The 17694-nt window shown below is 39.1% G+C and overlaps 1 protein-coding gene across 3 annotated transcripts in view; it reads left to right on the top strand.

Annotated features, from left to right (window-relative positions):
- The window catches only part of LOC145481453 (midasin-like), an 85244-nt gene that overhangs the window by 7984 nt on the left and 59566 nt on the right, over positions 1–17694 (top strand). For all 3 annotated transcript variants that reach the window (XM_081459948.1, XM_081459947.1, XM_081459946.1), the window contains exons 9-20: positions 174–245; positions 1414–1489; positions 1903–2171; positions 10291–10469; positions 10998–11089; positions 11831–11947; positions 12636–12782; positions 13465–13612; positions 13777–14062; positions 14634–14775; positions 16757–17032; positions 17422–17548. In XM_081459948.1, the coding sequence (XP_081316074.1) occupies positions 174–245; positions 1414–1489; positions 1903–2171; positions 10291–10469; positions 10998–11089; positions 11831–11947; positions 12636–12782; positions 13465–13612; positions 13777–14062; positions 14634–14775; positions 16757–17032; positions 17422–17548 (1931 nt within the window). The remainder of the gene's footprint in view (positions 1–173; positions 246–1413; positions 1490–1902; positions 2172–10290; positions 10470–10997; positions 11090–11830; positions 11948–12635; positions 12783–13464; positions 13613–13776; positions 14063–14633; positions 14776–16756; positions 17033–17421; positions 17549–17694) is intronic.

The raw sequence follows: 17694 nt of genomic DNA, 5'->3' as shown, positions 1-17694 counted from the left end.
ATCATGGTTCATCAAAGGAGCCGGTGAATCTGTGATGAGACTAGATTCATCAGCTCCTTTAGTCCACCCTGATCGGTGTTGTCTTGGATCATGGATCTTGATCTGGATTATGCCAAAGAAACTCATTCATTGTGAACATTTTAAAACTGTTCACTTCTTTGTTTTCCTACCAGGTTTTACCTCACAGTCAAACATGAAGCAAATGATAAGCTGACTGATGGTACAGGACACAAACCTCATTACAGGTGACAAAATCCAAACAGCTTTTAGCTGTGTTTTGTCTTGAGCAGTTGATTTGGGTTTCATACCTGTTATGCGGCAAAATTTAAGAATGGATGCAAAATGTAACACGAATACAAGAGAATTGGTACATTTTGTGACAAAATGCAACAATTCTTCAATGCATGATATGCAATCTTGAACAGCAAATGTAACAACCTCTTTAAAGCAGATGGCAACAGAGTAATATATAACAACCATGATTGTGAAATATGTACAAAGAAGCTTGAACACAGTAGCCCTTGTCTCAAACTGAGCACTCCCACTCAGTCAAATTATGTGGCCTTGCAGACAAACAAGCAGATCAAAATTCTATTTATTGTTGAACCAAAAGGTTATGTCATTATATTGCATCATACAGCTGTACACGTGTCATCTAGTAAAAAACAATAGGAGAATTGGTTGTATCTCCCTTGTTGTACATTTGCAGACTCCAAATATATTGGCATCATTTAACATCATCGTTTAGATTGTCGAAGGCAAGTTCTCGTGACCTAGGTGGTCAACCCTGCGCCAAGGATAGTAGTGTGATGTAAGCTTATCAATAATCACCTATCAAAAAGCTTGCGATGTTCTGGCTGTTATAATTTGGCTACAAAAGTTGTCACATTTTACATTAAAGGTTAAAATTTGCCTTGATTGATTACTCTTGGGTAAAAATGCTTTCCTGTGAAAGTAAGGTACATGTATGTTGCCAGTGAACACGACGAAGTGAGACTAGGCAGAGATCAAACCCACTGATGCCTTGATCCAGGGTTCAGTGCCCTGACCATTTTGACATTGGCAGCTTCCTTATATCCTTCTGCAAAATATATCATTTAATATGCTTTTAAATCAAATGTATTGACAGCTTGAACTTAATCCTGATTATTTCTTCCTTCCCAAATCTCAATTTTACCAACTGCTAATGTAGGAATTGTGTTTGATGTAATCCGTAAGTTTACAATTTCAATGACCATACTTATTTATCAACTATTTTTAGACTCGACCAAATTAATTATATAGATATGTGTAGTACTTTATAGCTTGTCAAATACTTTAATCTTGGGCCTCTGGGTCGGGGGACTGGGTAACTAGCCCCGGCCCTGTGTATATGACATTAAATAAATTGTCCTTATCCTTGTCCTTCCCTAGTTTGCGGACTTTATGCCGAGCTTTAAAATATGCAGCAGCAAACCCTCATCAGAATGCTTTGAGGTCTATTTATGAGGTGTGTTTTATGATGCATGTTATGTCTGCTCACATTCCTGGTTATGAGCTATTCTGATCATAATATTGAAGATGGAAAACATGATCTTTGGCACAGTTAACTCTGGGTTTATTTAGCATACAGTATAAATATTTTATAAATGAATTAGTTTGGCTCTGAGCATTGTAAATGTAGTCAATCAACTGCAGTCCGGAAGGTTACCAACTAAACAGTTAAGGCATTGGACTCCTGATCAATTTCTGCCACTCTGTTTGGGGAGGAGCCCAGGCTCTTTTCCTAAACAGTGGCTGGTACATGTAATTGAGCCGAGCCTGAGTGCAGAATTTATGTTATCAGTCTGCAGGATCAATTTCTCCAACTAAATAGTTGTTTTGTTTTAAGTCCACCCTCCCCATTTTCATGTTTCTTTGCAGGGTTTTTGTTTGAGTTTTCTGACGCAGTTGGACCGCTCATCTCACCCTGCTGTACAGTCCCTCATTAAACAACACCTCCTGGGGCATGTGAATGCTGCCAGCATGTTGAAGCAGCCCCTACCCATGCCACAAGACTCTGGACAGTTCTGTAATTTTGAAGGTTTCTGGATTGCAATGGGCAGCAAAGAACTGGTTGTGTCAACAGAGTATGTGTTAACAGCTTCAGTGAAGGCTAACTTGAAGGATCTTGGCAGAGTTGTGTCTGCAAGGTGAGTTTAGATTCTGCCGGAATATCTGAGTTATAGTTGAGTATCAGGACATTTTTAAATCTCTTAAGTGTGATGGGTGACACTGGAGGAGGGTAACCCAATAATTGTTTGTTACATAGATATTTACTGTGCAAATTATGGATCTTGTGGCAACAGAACTACACTCTGGGTTTAGGCAGCCTCTAGTTGTTTACCAGATTAACATATATTCAGTTATACAGGATTCCTCGAGCTAAACTTTAAAAACAATGCCCTGACTACGAATCTATGATAGTCCAAATGTTCTTGATATTCAAAAATGTCCAAAAAGAAAAACAATACGATCTCTAACATACAAGCTGAGGATTAGAATTAAAACAAACATAAAAAGTTAAGTTCTGATGTAATGTATGCGAAACATGTACGATTACAAATCTGACACAAAAGGATTATGTAACACAAGAAGTCTATTCAAACACAGTAGTGAACTCAATTGTCTCCTGTTTATTAGTAATTGAAGAAGCTAGTCATAAAAGGGGATAAGTGACGATTTTGGTTGCTTTTCTTTTTTCTTGCTCCAAATTAGCTGAATTTTTGCATGTGGTCTTCAATGTAATAGAAAAATGTGGTTCTGTATTTTTGTCGCTGGTTTTTGCTTTGTTTTCGAGTTAAAACGTAGGCAAAAAACTTGGCTTTTCCTAGCCATGTCTTTAGGAGTTTATTTGTTGAACAGCAAACAGGCAGACTGTTTATAGTGTATGAAGTCAAAACCAAATCCCACAGCATATAGAGCGGAAATCTGGGAACGGATTGTTTACAGTGGTTATTGTGACGTGAACACAACACGTGAATCGATCGAGCGTCAAACGAAATGCCATCAAACAAAAAAGAGATGTGCCGTATTAGAGCTCTGTCAACTAATATCTTAAGCATTGTTTTAAAGTACCTTGTGTGCCTACCTGGTGGTTGAGAGGCATCATAAAGCCTCGATAAACCCGTAAGTCATCAGCACGTTTTAAAGAATCAAAATGTGTTCTGAAACTTCGAAGGCAGCTGATATACCGTAATCGTGTTATCAGCGTTCGAAGTCAGATCGAGCCAGGTAGCAAAGTCCAAGAGCAGTTCTTGCCCAAGAAAAATACCCTCTGGTGAGTTGTGGCCCATTTGCCAAGCGTTGCTAGCGTCAAAGTTTGGAAAGCGAGAACTGGTTTTAGACTTATAAAATTTGTCTTGTATCGACCGCCATGTCTTCCCGCGCATGAGGTGTAAAGACCCTTCCCGGCATGCATTGCGATTACGTTCTGCGGACGTTTCTCGAACTGGTAACTAGATTTAAACATAATAATGGCCAGCAAGTGGCGATCGATTGTAACAGATCTGTGATCCAGTTTGCGTTGATTTTATTTCAAATCGGCATGATTTGTAGTGTTTTGAGCTTCTGGGATCAGGGGACATGCAGATGTATGGAGACCCGTACGTTGCGCAGAAGGGTTAATCTGTTAATCTGTCAGCCCTATTTATAGAGCGTTTTCACGTGGAGTCATCAAATTCTTAAATCCAAAACTAAACAGCCGCCAAAGTTGTTGTCCTCATCAGGCATAAGAGGTACCAGCGCATTTTGAACTTGGAAGTTATGGCGGTGCGTGACATAAAGCTACGATCGCGTTTGTCAAAAACTATGTTTTATCTCGTGATTTTTTAGCCATTGAAGACGTTGCCGTATTTGAAAAAGTGTTTATGGAAATGTTTATTTGTTTCATTTTATTTTTATTTACACCTTTTTTTGACCTGAAATCAGCATTTTTGAGCTTATACCTTGCGTGAAATTACCATTTTCAGGAGCCCATCATGGGCTCCTACCATTTTGCTGTTTTCTAAGTGAAACCAACATCCTTGCCGTCACGCGTTAATGCGAAATCAACATTTTAACCTATTTAGACCTGAAATCAACATCATTGAGCTTATGCGCTGCGTGAAATTGACATTTTGCTGGTCTCTAAGTGAAACCATCATCCTTGCCGTCACGCGTTAACGTGAAATCAACATTTTAACCTATTTAGACCTGAAATCAACATCATTGAGCTTATGCGCTGCGTGAAATTGACATTTTGCTGGTTTCTAAGTGAAACCAACATCCTTGCCGTCACGCGTTAACGTGAAATCAACATTTTAACCTATTTAGACCTGAAATCAACATCATTGAGCTTATGCGCTGCGTGAAATTGACATTTTGCTGGTTTCTAAGTGAAACCAACATCCTTGCCGTCACGCGTTAACGTGAAATCAACATTTAAACCTTTTTTGACCTGAAATCAACATTTTTGAGCTTATACGTTGCGTGGAATTGACATTTTGCTGGTTTCTAAGAGAAATCAACCTCCTTGCCGTCATGCGTTAACGTGAAATCAACATTTCAACCTACTTAGACCTGAAATCAACATCGTTGAGCTTATGCGCTGCGTAAAATTGACATTTTGCTGGTTTCTAAGTGAAACCAACATCCTTGCCGTCACGCGTTAACGTGAAATCAACATTTAAACCTTTTTTGACCTGAAATCAACATTTTTGAGCTTATACGTTGCGTGGAATTGACATTTTGCTGGTTTCTAAGAGAAATCAACCTCCTTGCCGTCATGCGTTAACGTGAAATCAACATTTCAACCTACTTAGACCTGAAATCAACATCGTTGAGCTTATGCGCTGCGTAAAATTGACATTTTGCTGGTTTCTAAGTGAAACCAACATCCTTGCCGTCACGCGTTAACGTGAAATCAACATTTAAACCTTTTTTGACCTAAAATCAACATTTTTGAGCTTATACGTTGCGTGAAATTGACATTTTGCTGCTTTCTAAGTGAGATCAAAGTCCCTGCGGTCGCGGCGGGCCGATCCTTTGTTATGATAAACCGAGGCGAGACTTCGACTTATAACAAAGGCTTGGCTTGGTTATTATAACAAAGGATCGGCTCTGTTTATCATAACAAAGGCCCGGCCTCGTTTATTTGCAGCCTTGGCGGGAAAAGGGCGTTAGGTATTTTAATCAAAAGTGAACTTTGTCGAAAACGCTCCAAATTTCGCATAGAGTTTTGTTTAGGTATGTTTAGCAATGTCCCGTAGTTTTTGCGCTAAACCTTGCTTCGTTTTCAGGATATTGCGTATGCAAAAAACCACTCGGTTTTCCTAGCGGCGTCTTTATAAAGCGAAGCAAAAACCAGCGGCAAAAATACAGGAACACGTTTTTCTATTACATTGAAGACCACATGCAAAAATTCAGCTTATTTGGAGCAAGAAAAAAGAAAAGCAACCAAAATCGTCACTTATCCCCTTTTATGACTAGCTTCTTCAATTAGAACCCTGATAAAGTGTGAAAAGAGGCTTTGTATTGACTCTAGAGGACTCTCTTCATATTATGTCAGAGACCATAGCAGGGTATCTACTGTACAATTACATTCCATGAAATATTTTCGCTTGCATGCGATTGGTCTAAACACGTCACTTGACAGCTAATTTTTTCCCAATTTTCAACACTGCATGTGTTGTGAAAAAGATTTGAAGGATAATGAATACAACAGCCCCCATTTGGTGCGAAAATATGCTTGGATATTTGTCCTTGGACATTATCTGTTCCTCGAAGCTCACAGTTTTCCTCGAGCTATGCTCGCGGTAAACTGTTCGCTTCTAGGAACAGGTAATGTCTAGCATATTTTCGCTCCAAATGGAGGCTATTGTTTATATAGCCATTAGAGAGAGAACTACAGTATCAGAAAGTATCCTTTAAATATAACCCATCCACGAAATGCATACACAATGGTTAGTTGTTTCTTTTCAGTAAAAATCCAAAGCATTGAGAATCACAAGTAAATTTAGGGTAGGAAAAGATAAGAAAGAAAATTATTTGTTCAGTTGCCTTCATTTGTCCTTTGTGAGTAACCTACAATGGTGGACAAAATTACTCGGGACACTTTTGTCATTGCATGAATTATCTGTGTTTTAAAAACGGAGTTTGAAAAAGCACTGTTATCCTTTTCAAAATTCGTTTCTACCCCCCCCCCCCTCTCACCCCATACAATGTTGAAACTCTGGAGAAATGTCCAACATTGTAGGTAGGGTGGGGGGAGGGGCTGAGCAAGTGTATTGAAAACATGCGTGACTGTTTGTTTGGCGTGTGTGAAAAAGCACCACAAGTGCAAGACTTTTGTCCATGATTGTCTGAATTTGAGTTAGAAAATAAAATGTCACTTTTCAGTGTTTTTCTACAGTTTAAATGGTTTTTTCCTCGGCTTTGTTAACAGATCGTATTACAGTGACTATTTTTGAACTGTTTTGGGGTTTGTTAACGGCTTTTTTTTGGAAGGCTGGAAAAGCAACGATCGTAAATGAGTGGTGTACATCCGAACTTGCTCTATTTACTCGTGCGTACAGTATTTGAAACGATAAACATGCTTAACGGTAAAGGGAATAAAGGGCAGTTATGATCATGGTGTTTTTGAGAAAAATCTCTGCCAAACAGCGAGTAAAAGCCTGCTTTCTTAAGGAAAACATGAGATTTTCGCTCTGGGAAATCGAGTGGATATGTCACGTGTCAAAGTCCTCTGTAGCACGAATATGTCATTTATTCACGATGTGGACCTTGCTTAGGACCAACAGCTCATCCAGAAAAGTAGGTCGGCCAAGATGAATAACCCAGAGAGATGGCTGTGCCTTTTGTTGTGCATTAGAAAGATTATGTGCGAGAGGCGCAAACATTACCGTGAAAAATGTAGTGAAAGAAAGCGGGTCCTCTTTGCAAATGGCACATCACCGAATGTTTTCTCGCTTTCTCAACAAAAGAGGATATGGCTATTTTGTAGCCAGAAGGAAAGGAATCGTTTCTGGAAAAGACCGAAAACTATGCCTGAAATACGCTCAAAAAATGAAACGTGAACTAGTGAGAAATTCGGAGTTCTTCAAAGATGAAGTTGCGTTCTATTTAGATGGTGTCTCTTTCGTACATAAACAAAATCCCCTTTAGGCGGTAACTGGCATGAAAAGCAGAGTATAGGGGGAAAAAGGGGAGGGCCTGAAATTTATGGTGAAAGGCAGCAAAGACTTGGCTGGTGGACGTGGGTTACATTCAATAGTAGCTATCGCTTACGGCAAAGGTGTGGTTCTTACAGAGGCCTAAGAAAAAATGAATGGGCGGTTTTTCACACAGTTTATTCGGGAACATTTTAACACCGTGTTTGCACGATCTGGGCCAAAAAGAAATGGGCAATAACTTTTCATCATGGACAATGATCCCAGTCAACGGAGCAAGGTCGCAGAGAGGGCCCTTGAGGACATTGAGGCGGAGTTGCATGAGATACCTGCACGTTCACCGGATATCAACGTCATTGAATCTATTTTCCATCTCTTAAGGATGGACCTCGAGGATGAAGCAATTTGTGAAAACATTGCATCGGAGACATTTGAACAATTTCGGGACCGCGTCTTCAGGTCTCTCGAGAGACTTCCTGTAGATCTTATTGATCACACTATTGAAAGCATGAACAATAGGATTGATGCCGTAATTTATTCCAAACGTTACCGAACCAAGTATTAGAAAATTGTGTCCAGGTATTGGAAGTCATTTCCTGTTCTTTATTCATGAAATTATGTTGCGTGACACTTGTGACGCGTAGTGCACTTGCTGACTATTAGGATAACCTATGGTTCTCAGTGACAGTTCTCAGCTTAAAATTTTAAAATCTATCTATGTATTTGCTAAACCTCACAGTAAAGACACGTTGAAAACAAATGTATTTGCTGTTCGATCTTTCTACACTATTACCACAGGAAAAATCTTAACTTGAAGCTCTACAAGCACAGTTCTCACTTTGCATTCCTTAAGTAGTGTTTTATAGTTAACTCTTCCACCTTGAATCAACTGAGAAATGTCGTATTCACTATCAGCGTGCCTTTCGTGGACCAATTTCGAAGAGATATGATACATTTTGTGTTGACAGAGGTATTTTAGTTAGGTTTTACTAGTTATACTTTCTTAACATTGACAAAACAGTCTCTTTTTGTCACTGAGAACTGAGCGGTGAAGCCAGAGAAACATTGATGTCACTGGGTGTCATTGTTTACATTTGTCAAGATAAAATGAGCAAAGCAGTGTCCGCATGGAGAAAACTGACGTCGTTGTTCCTGTGGGATTTTTTTCCAGAAATGAAAAAAAAAATGCCAACAGACGTCCATTATTTCTTTATTCATTCAATCTATTGATCCCCTACGAATTAACACCATAGGAGCGTCAGCCGTTGTGAAGAAAGGTGTGTCCGCTGTAAACTCTAAATCCCTCTGACAAAACGTTTTAGGGGCTGGGAGGTGAACTACGTCTCCTTCAAGCACCTGCAAAAGATCGGCCCAGGAGATAAGTTTTGGGGCCCACCTAAAGTCATTTAAGAAAATTACTTTGGCCTGCTCTGCCCCTATCCAGGTGAAAGAACCTGTGGCTGGATTCGAAAATGTGTTGAAAATAACTTTCAGTGGCGAGAGAATAAAGCTCTTACCACAGTTTGAGCTTCTGTGGATGTAAATATTGCGGAATTTTCCTTGTCCCTTGGAGAGAGAGCCTCGTACACGGCTCTGCAAAAAACCGAAGGCATAATTTCTTGGTTTGCCAGAACCTGGAGGGCTGCCTCAAACCATTGTCCCACACACCTCATAACACATTTGCCATCTTTGGCTTCTTCTAAGAGTTGCACTCTCGTTTTCTTAGAAAGTGCCATCAGCGATTCAGCAGTAGAAAATTCTTTTGCTAAAGCTAGCGCTTCGTCCACAGCTTTATGGCCATGCACCAAACACAGTGTCCCTTCTTGTTCTTGAGTCATCGCAAGGCAAACCAACTCTAGCCTGCTGGTGATCGATTTCGCTTGGATGATTTTAGAGACATCGTAGACAGTCAATCGTTCTTCGTCTCGTTTCCTCTTTATCCCAGCAGAAACTTCTTTCCCCTTTTGCTTTTTTCCTGCCATAGCTGCCTGTGTTTTAGGTACTGTGGTCAAGTCAGGGTGCCCTGGAGAGTGTAGTGCCTCAGTATCTTCTTTGGTGACATACTTATATGCGCTATAGTAACCGTTATGGTGATCACTGAAATGGACTTGAATGCCAAATTTTTCGTTCAAGTACTTCTTGACCTGTAGCCAGCGACCTCTCTTTACTAATTTCACAGCCATGTAGAAATGACAATAGTTAAGATGGTCACCACTTTCAGAGTGTAAATTAGCATGAGCGTCTATGCATACTACCCAGTGCAGTATATTAATGCCATAGAACTTCCATGCTTCTATGACGGCTTGAATAAAGCTCTCTCTCGTTGGAAGCTTTGATGTGTCAGCTTGACTGTACGTTATGATGTACACCATTCACTGAGTTTGCAAATCAAGCGACACCATAGTCACTGAGATTACATACACTGTACAAGGCCTTTTATTTCTTCCGAAATCAACTCCTTTACCGGTGGGACCAGAAACATTGAAAAAATTCTGAAAAGCCGTAAAACAGCTCTTAGAAATGTCATTTTAATCTGAGATGTTCATATAGTCGTGTTCCAATAACATATAGGCCTGTAAAACACCCCAATTGTGGATTTTCCCACGAGATGCGCATATACGTGAAATTCAGACAATGGTGGACAAAATTACTTGGGACACTTGTGTCATTGCATGAATTATCTGTGTTTTAAAAACGGAGTTTGAAAAAGCACTGTTATCCTTTTCAAAATTTGTTTCTGCTACCCCCCCCCCTCTCGCCCCATACAATGTTGAAACTCTGGTGAAATGTCCAACATTGTAGGTGGGGTAGGGGTAGGGGCTGAGCAAGTGTATTGAAAATACGCGTGACTGTTTGTTTGGCATGTGTGAAAAGGCGCCACAAGTGTAAATTTGTCCCAAGACTTTTGTCCATGATTGTAAGTGCTTCATTACCCTAACCTAATCAGACTCAAATTAGCTCATGAATATTCAGGGTTGTAGAACATGTAAGTTTAGAGCAGATGGGTGATGTACAAATCTTACCTGAATGATGAATCATCAGCAGTTTTTAAACCTATGGGAAAGGGTTGAAGAAGACAAAAATGTCGTATGATATTAGTGTTTTTGTTGCTGTTTCATTTCAGGAAACTCCCAGTTTTGATTCAAGGTGAGACTTCAGTGGGTAAAACCAGTCTGATTCAGTGGCTTGCAAAGGCATCTGGTAATCACTGTGTTAGAATAAACAATCATGAACACACTGATATTCAAGAGTACCTGGGCTGTTACACTTCAGATGAGAATGGGAAACTAGTGTTTAAAGAAGGCAAGTGAATTTCTGATCTATTTAAATATTTTTCTGTAGTCAGTAACAAGAAGTGAGTCAATAATCCCCAAAATTGAATCAGTGAGTTTTAAATGAAGACCCAAACACACGACTGCAAATATCAAACAGTGTCATGATGTAAGGCTCTTATCACAACTGCACGTCAGTGGAAAGAAGCTAGAGAGGTTGAAGGAAAAGCTGCAATGTGGTGAATGGTAAGAAAGAATGCCACAACAACAAATTTGCACTCACCAAGTCCCAATGTGTCAAAGAATCTTTCACATGATGCTTTAAGACTGCTGCTCTCTTTCTGGTGTTGAACAAAGACGCTCTTTGTTGTAAAATGACTTATGTTGCATTATGGTTTGTGGAAAACAAGAATTTGTAAAACATAAAGGCTTAACACCATAAGTTGGTGAGAGCTTTATCCAATGTAATTCTTCTCAGCCAAGAAAAAGTGGAAGTTGATTCATTTGTTTTTGACATAATGAGAAGTTATTAATAAAATTGAATTATCTTTTTTTGTAGGTGTTTTAGTTGATGCAATGAGAAAGGGTCACTGGATCATTCTAGATGAACTCAATTTAGCCCCTTCAGATGTGTTGGAGGCACTTAATAGGGTACTAAGTAAACAATATTTTTGCTGTAGTCTAATCTCAGTCCGTTTATGGTTTTTCCTCAGAATAATACTCGAGGGTTCAATGAACAGTTGAGTGTGACTCCTGCATGTGGTCACACATGTCTGATAAAGTTGCCCATGTTTTGTTATCAGGCGGGATGTTATTATCTTGAAATGTTCTTGCACCGTTTGCTTTCTGGTGAGGATCAATTTTTATGTGCCTGAATCCAAGGGAAAATTGAACACTCTTTTTCATTTTTGCAAAGAGTTGAAAGCTTTAGCTGGAAATAAGAGATATGTTTTCTCAGAAATTGTAGAAAATGTTATTTTTTTTATACTTACCAGAAAGTTTCAAGATCTCATTTTGGCAATCCAGAAACATTCCAAAGTCAACTTACTATTATATTCTAAAGCATATCTTTGTGCTACACAAACATGATCAGTAGTTTTTGCAGAACTTGGGGGCCAACCTGCATCGTTTGCAAGGGCCTTCATGATTGGCCAAATGAAACAATAGGTTTACAACACAAACAATGCCCCTAGCCCCAAAAACAAAAGAGGTGCAGATTAACAAGAACGAATCAAAATAGAAGTTTTAAAGAGGTGCAGGTCATCTGTAACTTGGTTCAAGTTGGTTGAAATCTTTAACAGTTTCACCCAGTTATTATTTATAGTATCTACACATGCCAAGGTGACTGGTTTTGTTATTGTTTTAATTCTGAGTCTTGCTTGATTTCTCTAGTTGTTGGATGACAACAGAGAGCTGTTTATTCCTGAAACACAAGAGACAGTTGTAGCCCACCAAATGTTCATGTTGTTTGCTACACAAAATCCACCTGGACATTATGGTGGAAGAAAGGTTTGGGGCTTGCTTACTTTATGTCGGCCTGTATTGAAATCAGATTCCCAACAGTGGCCAGCATGTGATTTTGCCTTACGAGAATGATACATTGTCACAGAGACAGGTGATGAGAATTACGAAAGTCAGCATCTAGGGGATATTGTCTTGATGTACTACCAATTTCTCAGAACAAACGTTAAAGGAGTTTAAATATATTCATTAGTTCTTTAGACCGCGTAAAAGGTCTTGCAATAGGGCGATCTTTGTTGACGTCATTGTTTACATTTTCCCTTGTTAACAAGTGACTTTGCGTAGAGAAGGCATCATGTTAAATAAGAACTGACTTCAAGCAGTTAAAGAGCTTGTGAAACTTAGTGCTGGTTTAAAGGCGTAGCTCTTTTGGTGTAATATTGCCTGTCAAAAAAATTCAAAATTTCTGCACAGCAAAGGCACTAATGAGCTCATAATCTGGCTCAAATTCCTTGGCATAGTAAATCCTGGTATGACCTTTCAACATTTAACTGATATTTTGTAGCCTGATCACCTCTTGATTGCCTTTGCTACTGAGGCAAATAACTATGGTAAGCAAAGATTCCCTATAGGCCTCATTGCTTTGTACACCTTCTCCTTGAAATACAAGGTCATCAGCTGTTCACCCTGTTAAGTTTGTAATAATGGTATGTGATAATGTGATTTATTTTCACAGGTGCTGTCACGAGCCTTTCGGAATCGCTTTGTTGAACTTCATTTTGATGAGCTTCCCAGCAAGGAACTGGAAATTATACTTCACAAACGTTGTAGTTTGCCACCCTCATATGCCAAGAAACTTGTTTCCATCATGCTAGACTTACAGGTAAGTTTGACATTGTGTTAGCCAACTGCAAAGCAAGATGTGATTACCATATTTGACATGTTTATATGGTGGGCTATCCACAAAGACTGACATAATTATGTTGTTCCCTAGTTCAACTCCTCAGTCATGCTTGTAAATACAGTAAAAACCTGCATAAAAGAACACATATTTGGGGGTTTTAGGCTGATTTTGTTCTTATATATCGGGTGTTTTCTGCAAAATCAGCCTGAAAATGTTCCTAAGGTGTTCTTAAAATTGTTTCTAAAGATTAAACACTGCATAGACTATCAACAGATGAGATCAACGTGCAAGCACAACATTTTAATTGATTAATGGATAGCACATATATTGTTCTACTTAGTACTGTACCCTAGTAGGTTAATCTAATCTAACTGGCAGCCAATTTTCATCTTTCAGGCTGAATGTGTTCTTATGTATATGGTACTTTTTTGACCAAATTTCAGCCTGAGTGGTCTTAATCCAATTGTTCGTTTTTTCAGGTTTTTACTGTAGCCAACTGGTCTGCCTCCCACCAGTTGGGATTTTTAACCATGTTATTTTCATTTGCATAATTTGTTTCATCATTTGGTTTCACTGGCCCTGGAAAGCCTCATTGAGGGAGTGGTCATTTAAGATATTTACTTTATTGATTTTATTGATTTATTTTTTTCCTTCGTTACAGGCTCGCCGTAGAAGCAGCAATGTGTTTGCTGGGAAGCAAGGATTTATTACTCTCCGTGATTTGTTTCGCTGGGCAGAGAGGTACAGCAAGACACCTGACGTTGAAGGTGGTGGCTTTCATGACTGGGATCAACATCTTGCTGAGGATGGTAAATACAAGTCACTGTTTTGATAAAAAAGAATATCACTAAACTACAATAAGATTAAAGAAACCTCGGAATGAGACAATATCATTTTTTATGTACACCTATATTTTCAGAGCTAGCAATATTTAAGCGGAGACCAGAGTGTCAAGTTCTGTTATTTTTTACAGGTTACATGCTTCTTGCTGGCCGGTGCCGAAATCCTTCAGAATGCAAAGTCATCCAGGAAGTGATTGAACTCCACATGAAAAGAAAACTTGACCCTGATATCTTGTTTGGTGATGCATCAGTGGAAAGGCATTCCACTGGCATTTCTAGTCTCATGACAGAAGTCACCACAACCTCACTGGAGGGATTCAAGCACATTGTCTGGACTCAGAGCGTGCGGCGACTTGCTGTCCTGGCTGGGAGGGCACTGCAATTTGGAGAACCAGTTTTACTTGTTGGAGAAACAGGGTACTGCAATGTTGCTTTAGTAGCTTTGTGTTTAAATTTTAAGATATTTCAATGGATGTTTTATTGGACATTAAAATGTAATGTGTAGTTAAACGTTAAAACAAGTAACAGCTTAAGATAGAGATGGAGCAGTACAGTAGGTCTCAGCCATTTGTATGATGGAGAGATCATGCAGGAGCGTTTTGAACGGGTCTACTGGGGAAGACTGGCAGAGATCCTGAGGTTATCATGTCAAAGACCCAAAGACACACTTTGAACTTGAACTTTGAAATTTAATTTTATTTTGTTTTCTTGCATACAGTTACAACTGGTTGCTCTTGCAACTAGTTCCAGAACTAATTGAGGTGGGGGCAAGAGTTTATACAGTATTAAAAAGAAAGCAAAAAGTAATGATAATTTAACATTCCTGTAGGCTTAAAACACAGAAGTCAAGGAAGCCTTGTCTGATGATGTTTACATACTACTGCAATGATTCAATGGTGCTGTATTTTAGGGTAGAATTACCTTAGTATAGTATTTACCTTGTGTATAATATTTACCTTGTGCTAGTGTGTTAATGTTTTCGTTGCAGTTGTGGCAAGACAACCATTTGTCAGTTGTTTGCTTCACTGTGGAATCAAAAGATGTTTGCTGTCAACTGTCACATGCATTCTGAGTCTGCTGATTTCCTTGGAGGTCTGAGACCTGTGAGGAACAGAGGCCAGGAGGAGCAGGTAATGTCTCTAAAAAAAGTTTGACAATATTTGTGAATCAAAAATTTGGTTGCTGTGAGCTTAGGCAGGAGCAGGGTTGACACATTTGCTTTGTAGGAACTTCCCAAGTTCAGACCTTGAAACCCTTTCATACAGCTTGTTCAAGTACTCGGCTGTATGACCTTTTCAGTGTCATACATTATTTATAGCGGAGCTCCGGCAGCCCAAAGGCTGCTAAGCAAAACCCAATGCCCATATAGGAAAGAAAAGGAAACCCATGAATTGATTTCATCATGGCTAGCGGTATTGCTCATGGGCGCGTGCATGTGACAACGACAACGACGGTGATGGAGTTGTGCAAGATGGCAGCCATACTCCAGCTAATTGGTTGACAGAGACAAGCACCCTTGGTTTATAGCGTCCTTCTTTGATATTGGACATCCATTTTATGGTCAATTGACACCTGTCAAAACAAGGTATCTGCTGACCAGTGTCACTTGACCATATTGGAGGCTTAAGTGTAGAACTCATTAAGGTCATGTGTGTTTTTGAAGTTGACCGCTGACCAAGTGCTGGTTTTTGATTGGATTGCAGGGTCATGTTATAAATTTTTCTTGCATACAAATGTTTTTCACTACTTTTGTTTTGTGTATTTTGGGGACCTTGAGATCATTCAAACTCAAAACAGAAGGCCAAACAACAAACAGAAAACCTCACCATAAAGTTACAAAACTCAAATCAAAATTCTTGCTTATCCTGGGTTAGTTTAATTTGGCTTTCAACAACCCAGCCCGGGAGCTTCGCTTTTAGGTGTGGCTAAATCTATATATTGATAAGATTGTTACCACTTGATCCCCTAACCAAAAGCCAACACTACTAAATAAATCTGCGATGAAATGATTTTAAGGGTGTCTGTTAGGGGTGGTGAATTATCCTTCCAAAAATATGCATCTCTGAACTTTGGTCCAATTTCAGAGGTTTTGCCTTCTTGGAGTCTTGATTTTCGTACAATAACTTATAAAGTCTTAGGGTTGCAGAAAAGATATTACACTAGCCATTGTGCAAAGTCTATCATTTACCAGTGACTGCCCCTTGTTTAATGTGCTGTAATATTTTTACAAATACATTTCAACTGCTTTTAAACGGCCACCCTCAGGGAAATGGATATTGGCCGCTTAATGGGGGCTGGCCGTTTAATAGAGGTGAAAACAATAGACAAGCCCTCATCGGGACTTCGATCACTGGCCTCCTAATGGGGGTGGCCTTGGTTCACCAAGGTTGTGTGGTCAGTAATACAGTAATTATCTTCAGTGGTACAGTAAACACCCGCATATAAGAACACATGGATTAAGAACATCAGGCTGAAATTTGGCAAATAAAGCACCACTTTTATAAGAACAATATCAGCCTGGAAAAAAAAATAATGTTCTTATAAAATGGGAAGGGTGTCAGATTTGCAGATGTACAGTGGACCTCTACTTTAGGCATTTCAAGGGTGGGGCAGCATATGGATCTGCCACAGAACTATACATACACCCTTCTTGTTACTGTTTTGTTACATTACTGATTACAGTAGACCTATTTGAACATTAGGTTTTTAATTATTGTTCCATCAATTTATGTAATTGTCCAAAAACATGATTAAAATTTCTAGCAACATTTTTTATGCTGTACAGCACTGAATTTAAAAAAAATTTAAGAACATTTAAGAACATCCTGAGGCTGATTTTTCACTAAGCATCCGATAAATAAGAACACAATCAGTCTGACCTCTGAAATTGTGTGTTCTTATATGCGGGTGTTTACTGTATTGCATAGTTTCTGTATTGAACATTTGGTAACCACAATAACTGTGTGTGGAACATATTTGAGAACTACTCCACATAGAGACAAATTTTAGTCTAGCCTTTCCTTTTATATTGCTTTTAGGTCCATTGCACTTCTACCAGCTAAGGCTTAAGCTACATGTGCACTAAACTCTTTTGGCTTTCTTTTCATGTAGAAGGAACAAGTTTCCAAACTATTTGAGTGGTGTGATGGACCACTTGTACAAGCCATGAAAGGGGGCGCCATGTTCTTAGTAGATGAGATTTCTCTGGCTGATGACTCGGTACTAGAGAGACTGAACAGTGTCCTGGAGCCTGAGAGAACATTATTGCTTGCTGAGAAAGGTGGTGGTGGACATTCAGCGGGAGAAGATATTGATGTGCTCATTGCACACAAAGACTTCAAAATTATAGGAACAATGAATCCTGGCGGAGACTTTGGCAAGAAAGAGGTATGACCTGTGCGACCAATTTCGAGAAAGATATTGTATTTCTGTAGTTCTGTGTTTACAATGAGCTACACTTATGTTTACATGTACAACTGCTAACAAAGAATTGTCAAGTGAGCAAAGGACAATGTCTAATTTTTAAAATCTTCATGGACATCATAGTCCTCTACGTGTATCAAAGAAATTGTTTGGGGTATATTCAAATACTGGCATTCACATCTTCTCAAATTTAGATTGAGGAAACCTTTAAGTATGTTTATGGGATCAACGCTCAAGTTTGTTTTTGTGGAGGTTAGAGTGAAAGAAAATGAGTAAGCAAAACAAGCAAGTATTGAACATCTGAATTTGTCTATCACGAAACAATAAATTTATTTTTTCTTTTGTTGTTACAGCTGTCACCTGCTTTGAGAAACAGATTCACAGAGATTTGGTGCCCTCCTTCAAATGTCAGGGAAGACCTCATAAAGATTATAGATCACAACATCAAGCCTGGAATTACACTGCAGTCAACCAGCAAAGGTACAAAATGTCATCACTCTACTCTTCAAAACACGACACTTTATCATAACGGTGTTTATGCAGTAACATTTGAGGGACCTGTGAACGAAAATAATTAGAGCCTGAGTTATGTAACATGGAATGTTTAATCCATAATTGTCTTAACT

Source organism: Orbicella franksi, chromosome 3 (genome assembly GCF_964199315.1).
Source record: "Orbicella franksi chromosome 3, jaOrbFran1.1, whole genome shotgun sequence".
NCBI classification, from domain to species: domain Eukaryota; kingdom Metazoa; phylum Cnidaria; class Anthozoa; order Scleractinia; family Merulinidae; genus Orbicella; species Orbicella franksi.
This window is presented reverse-complemented; position numbering and strand designations above follow the sequence as displayed.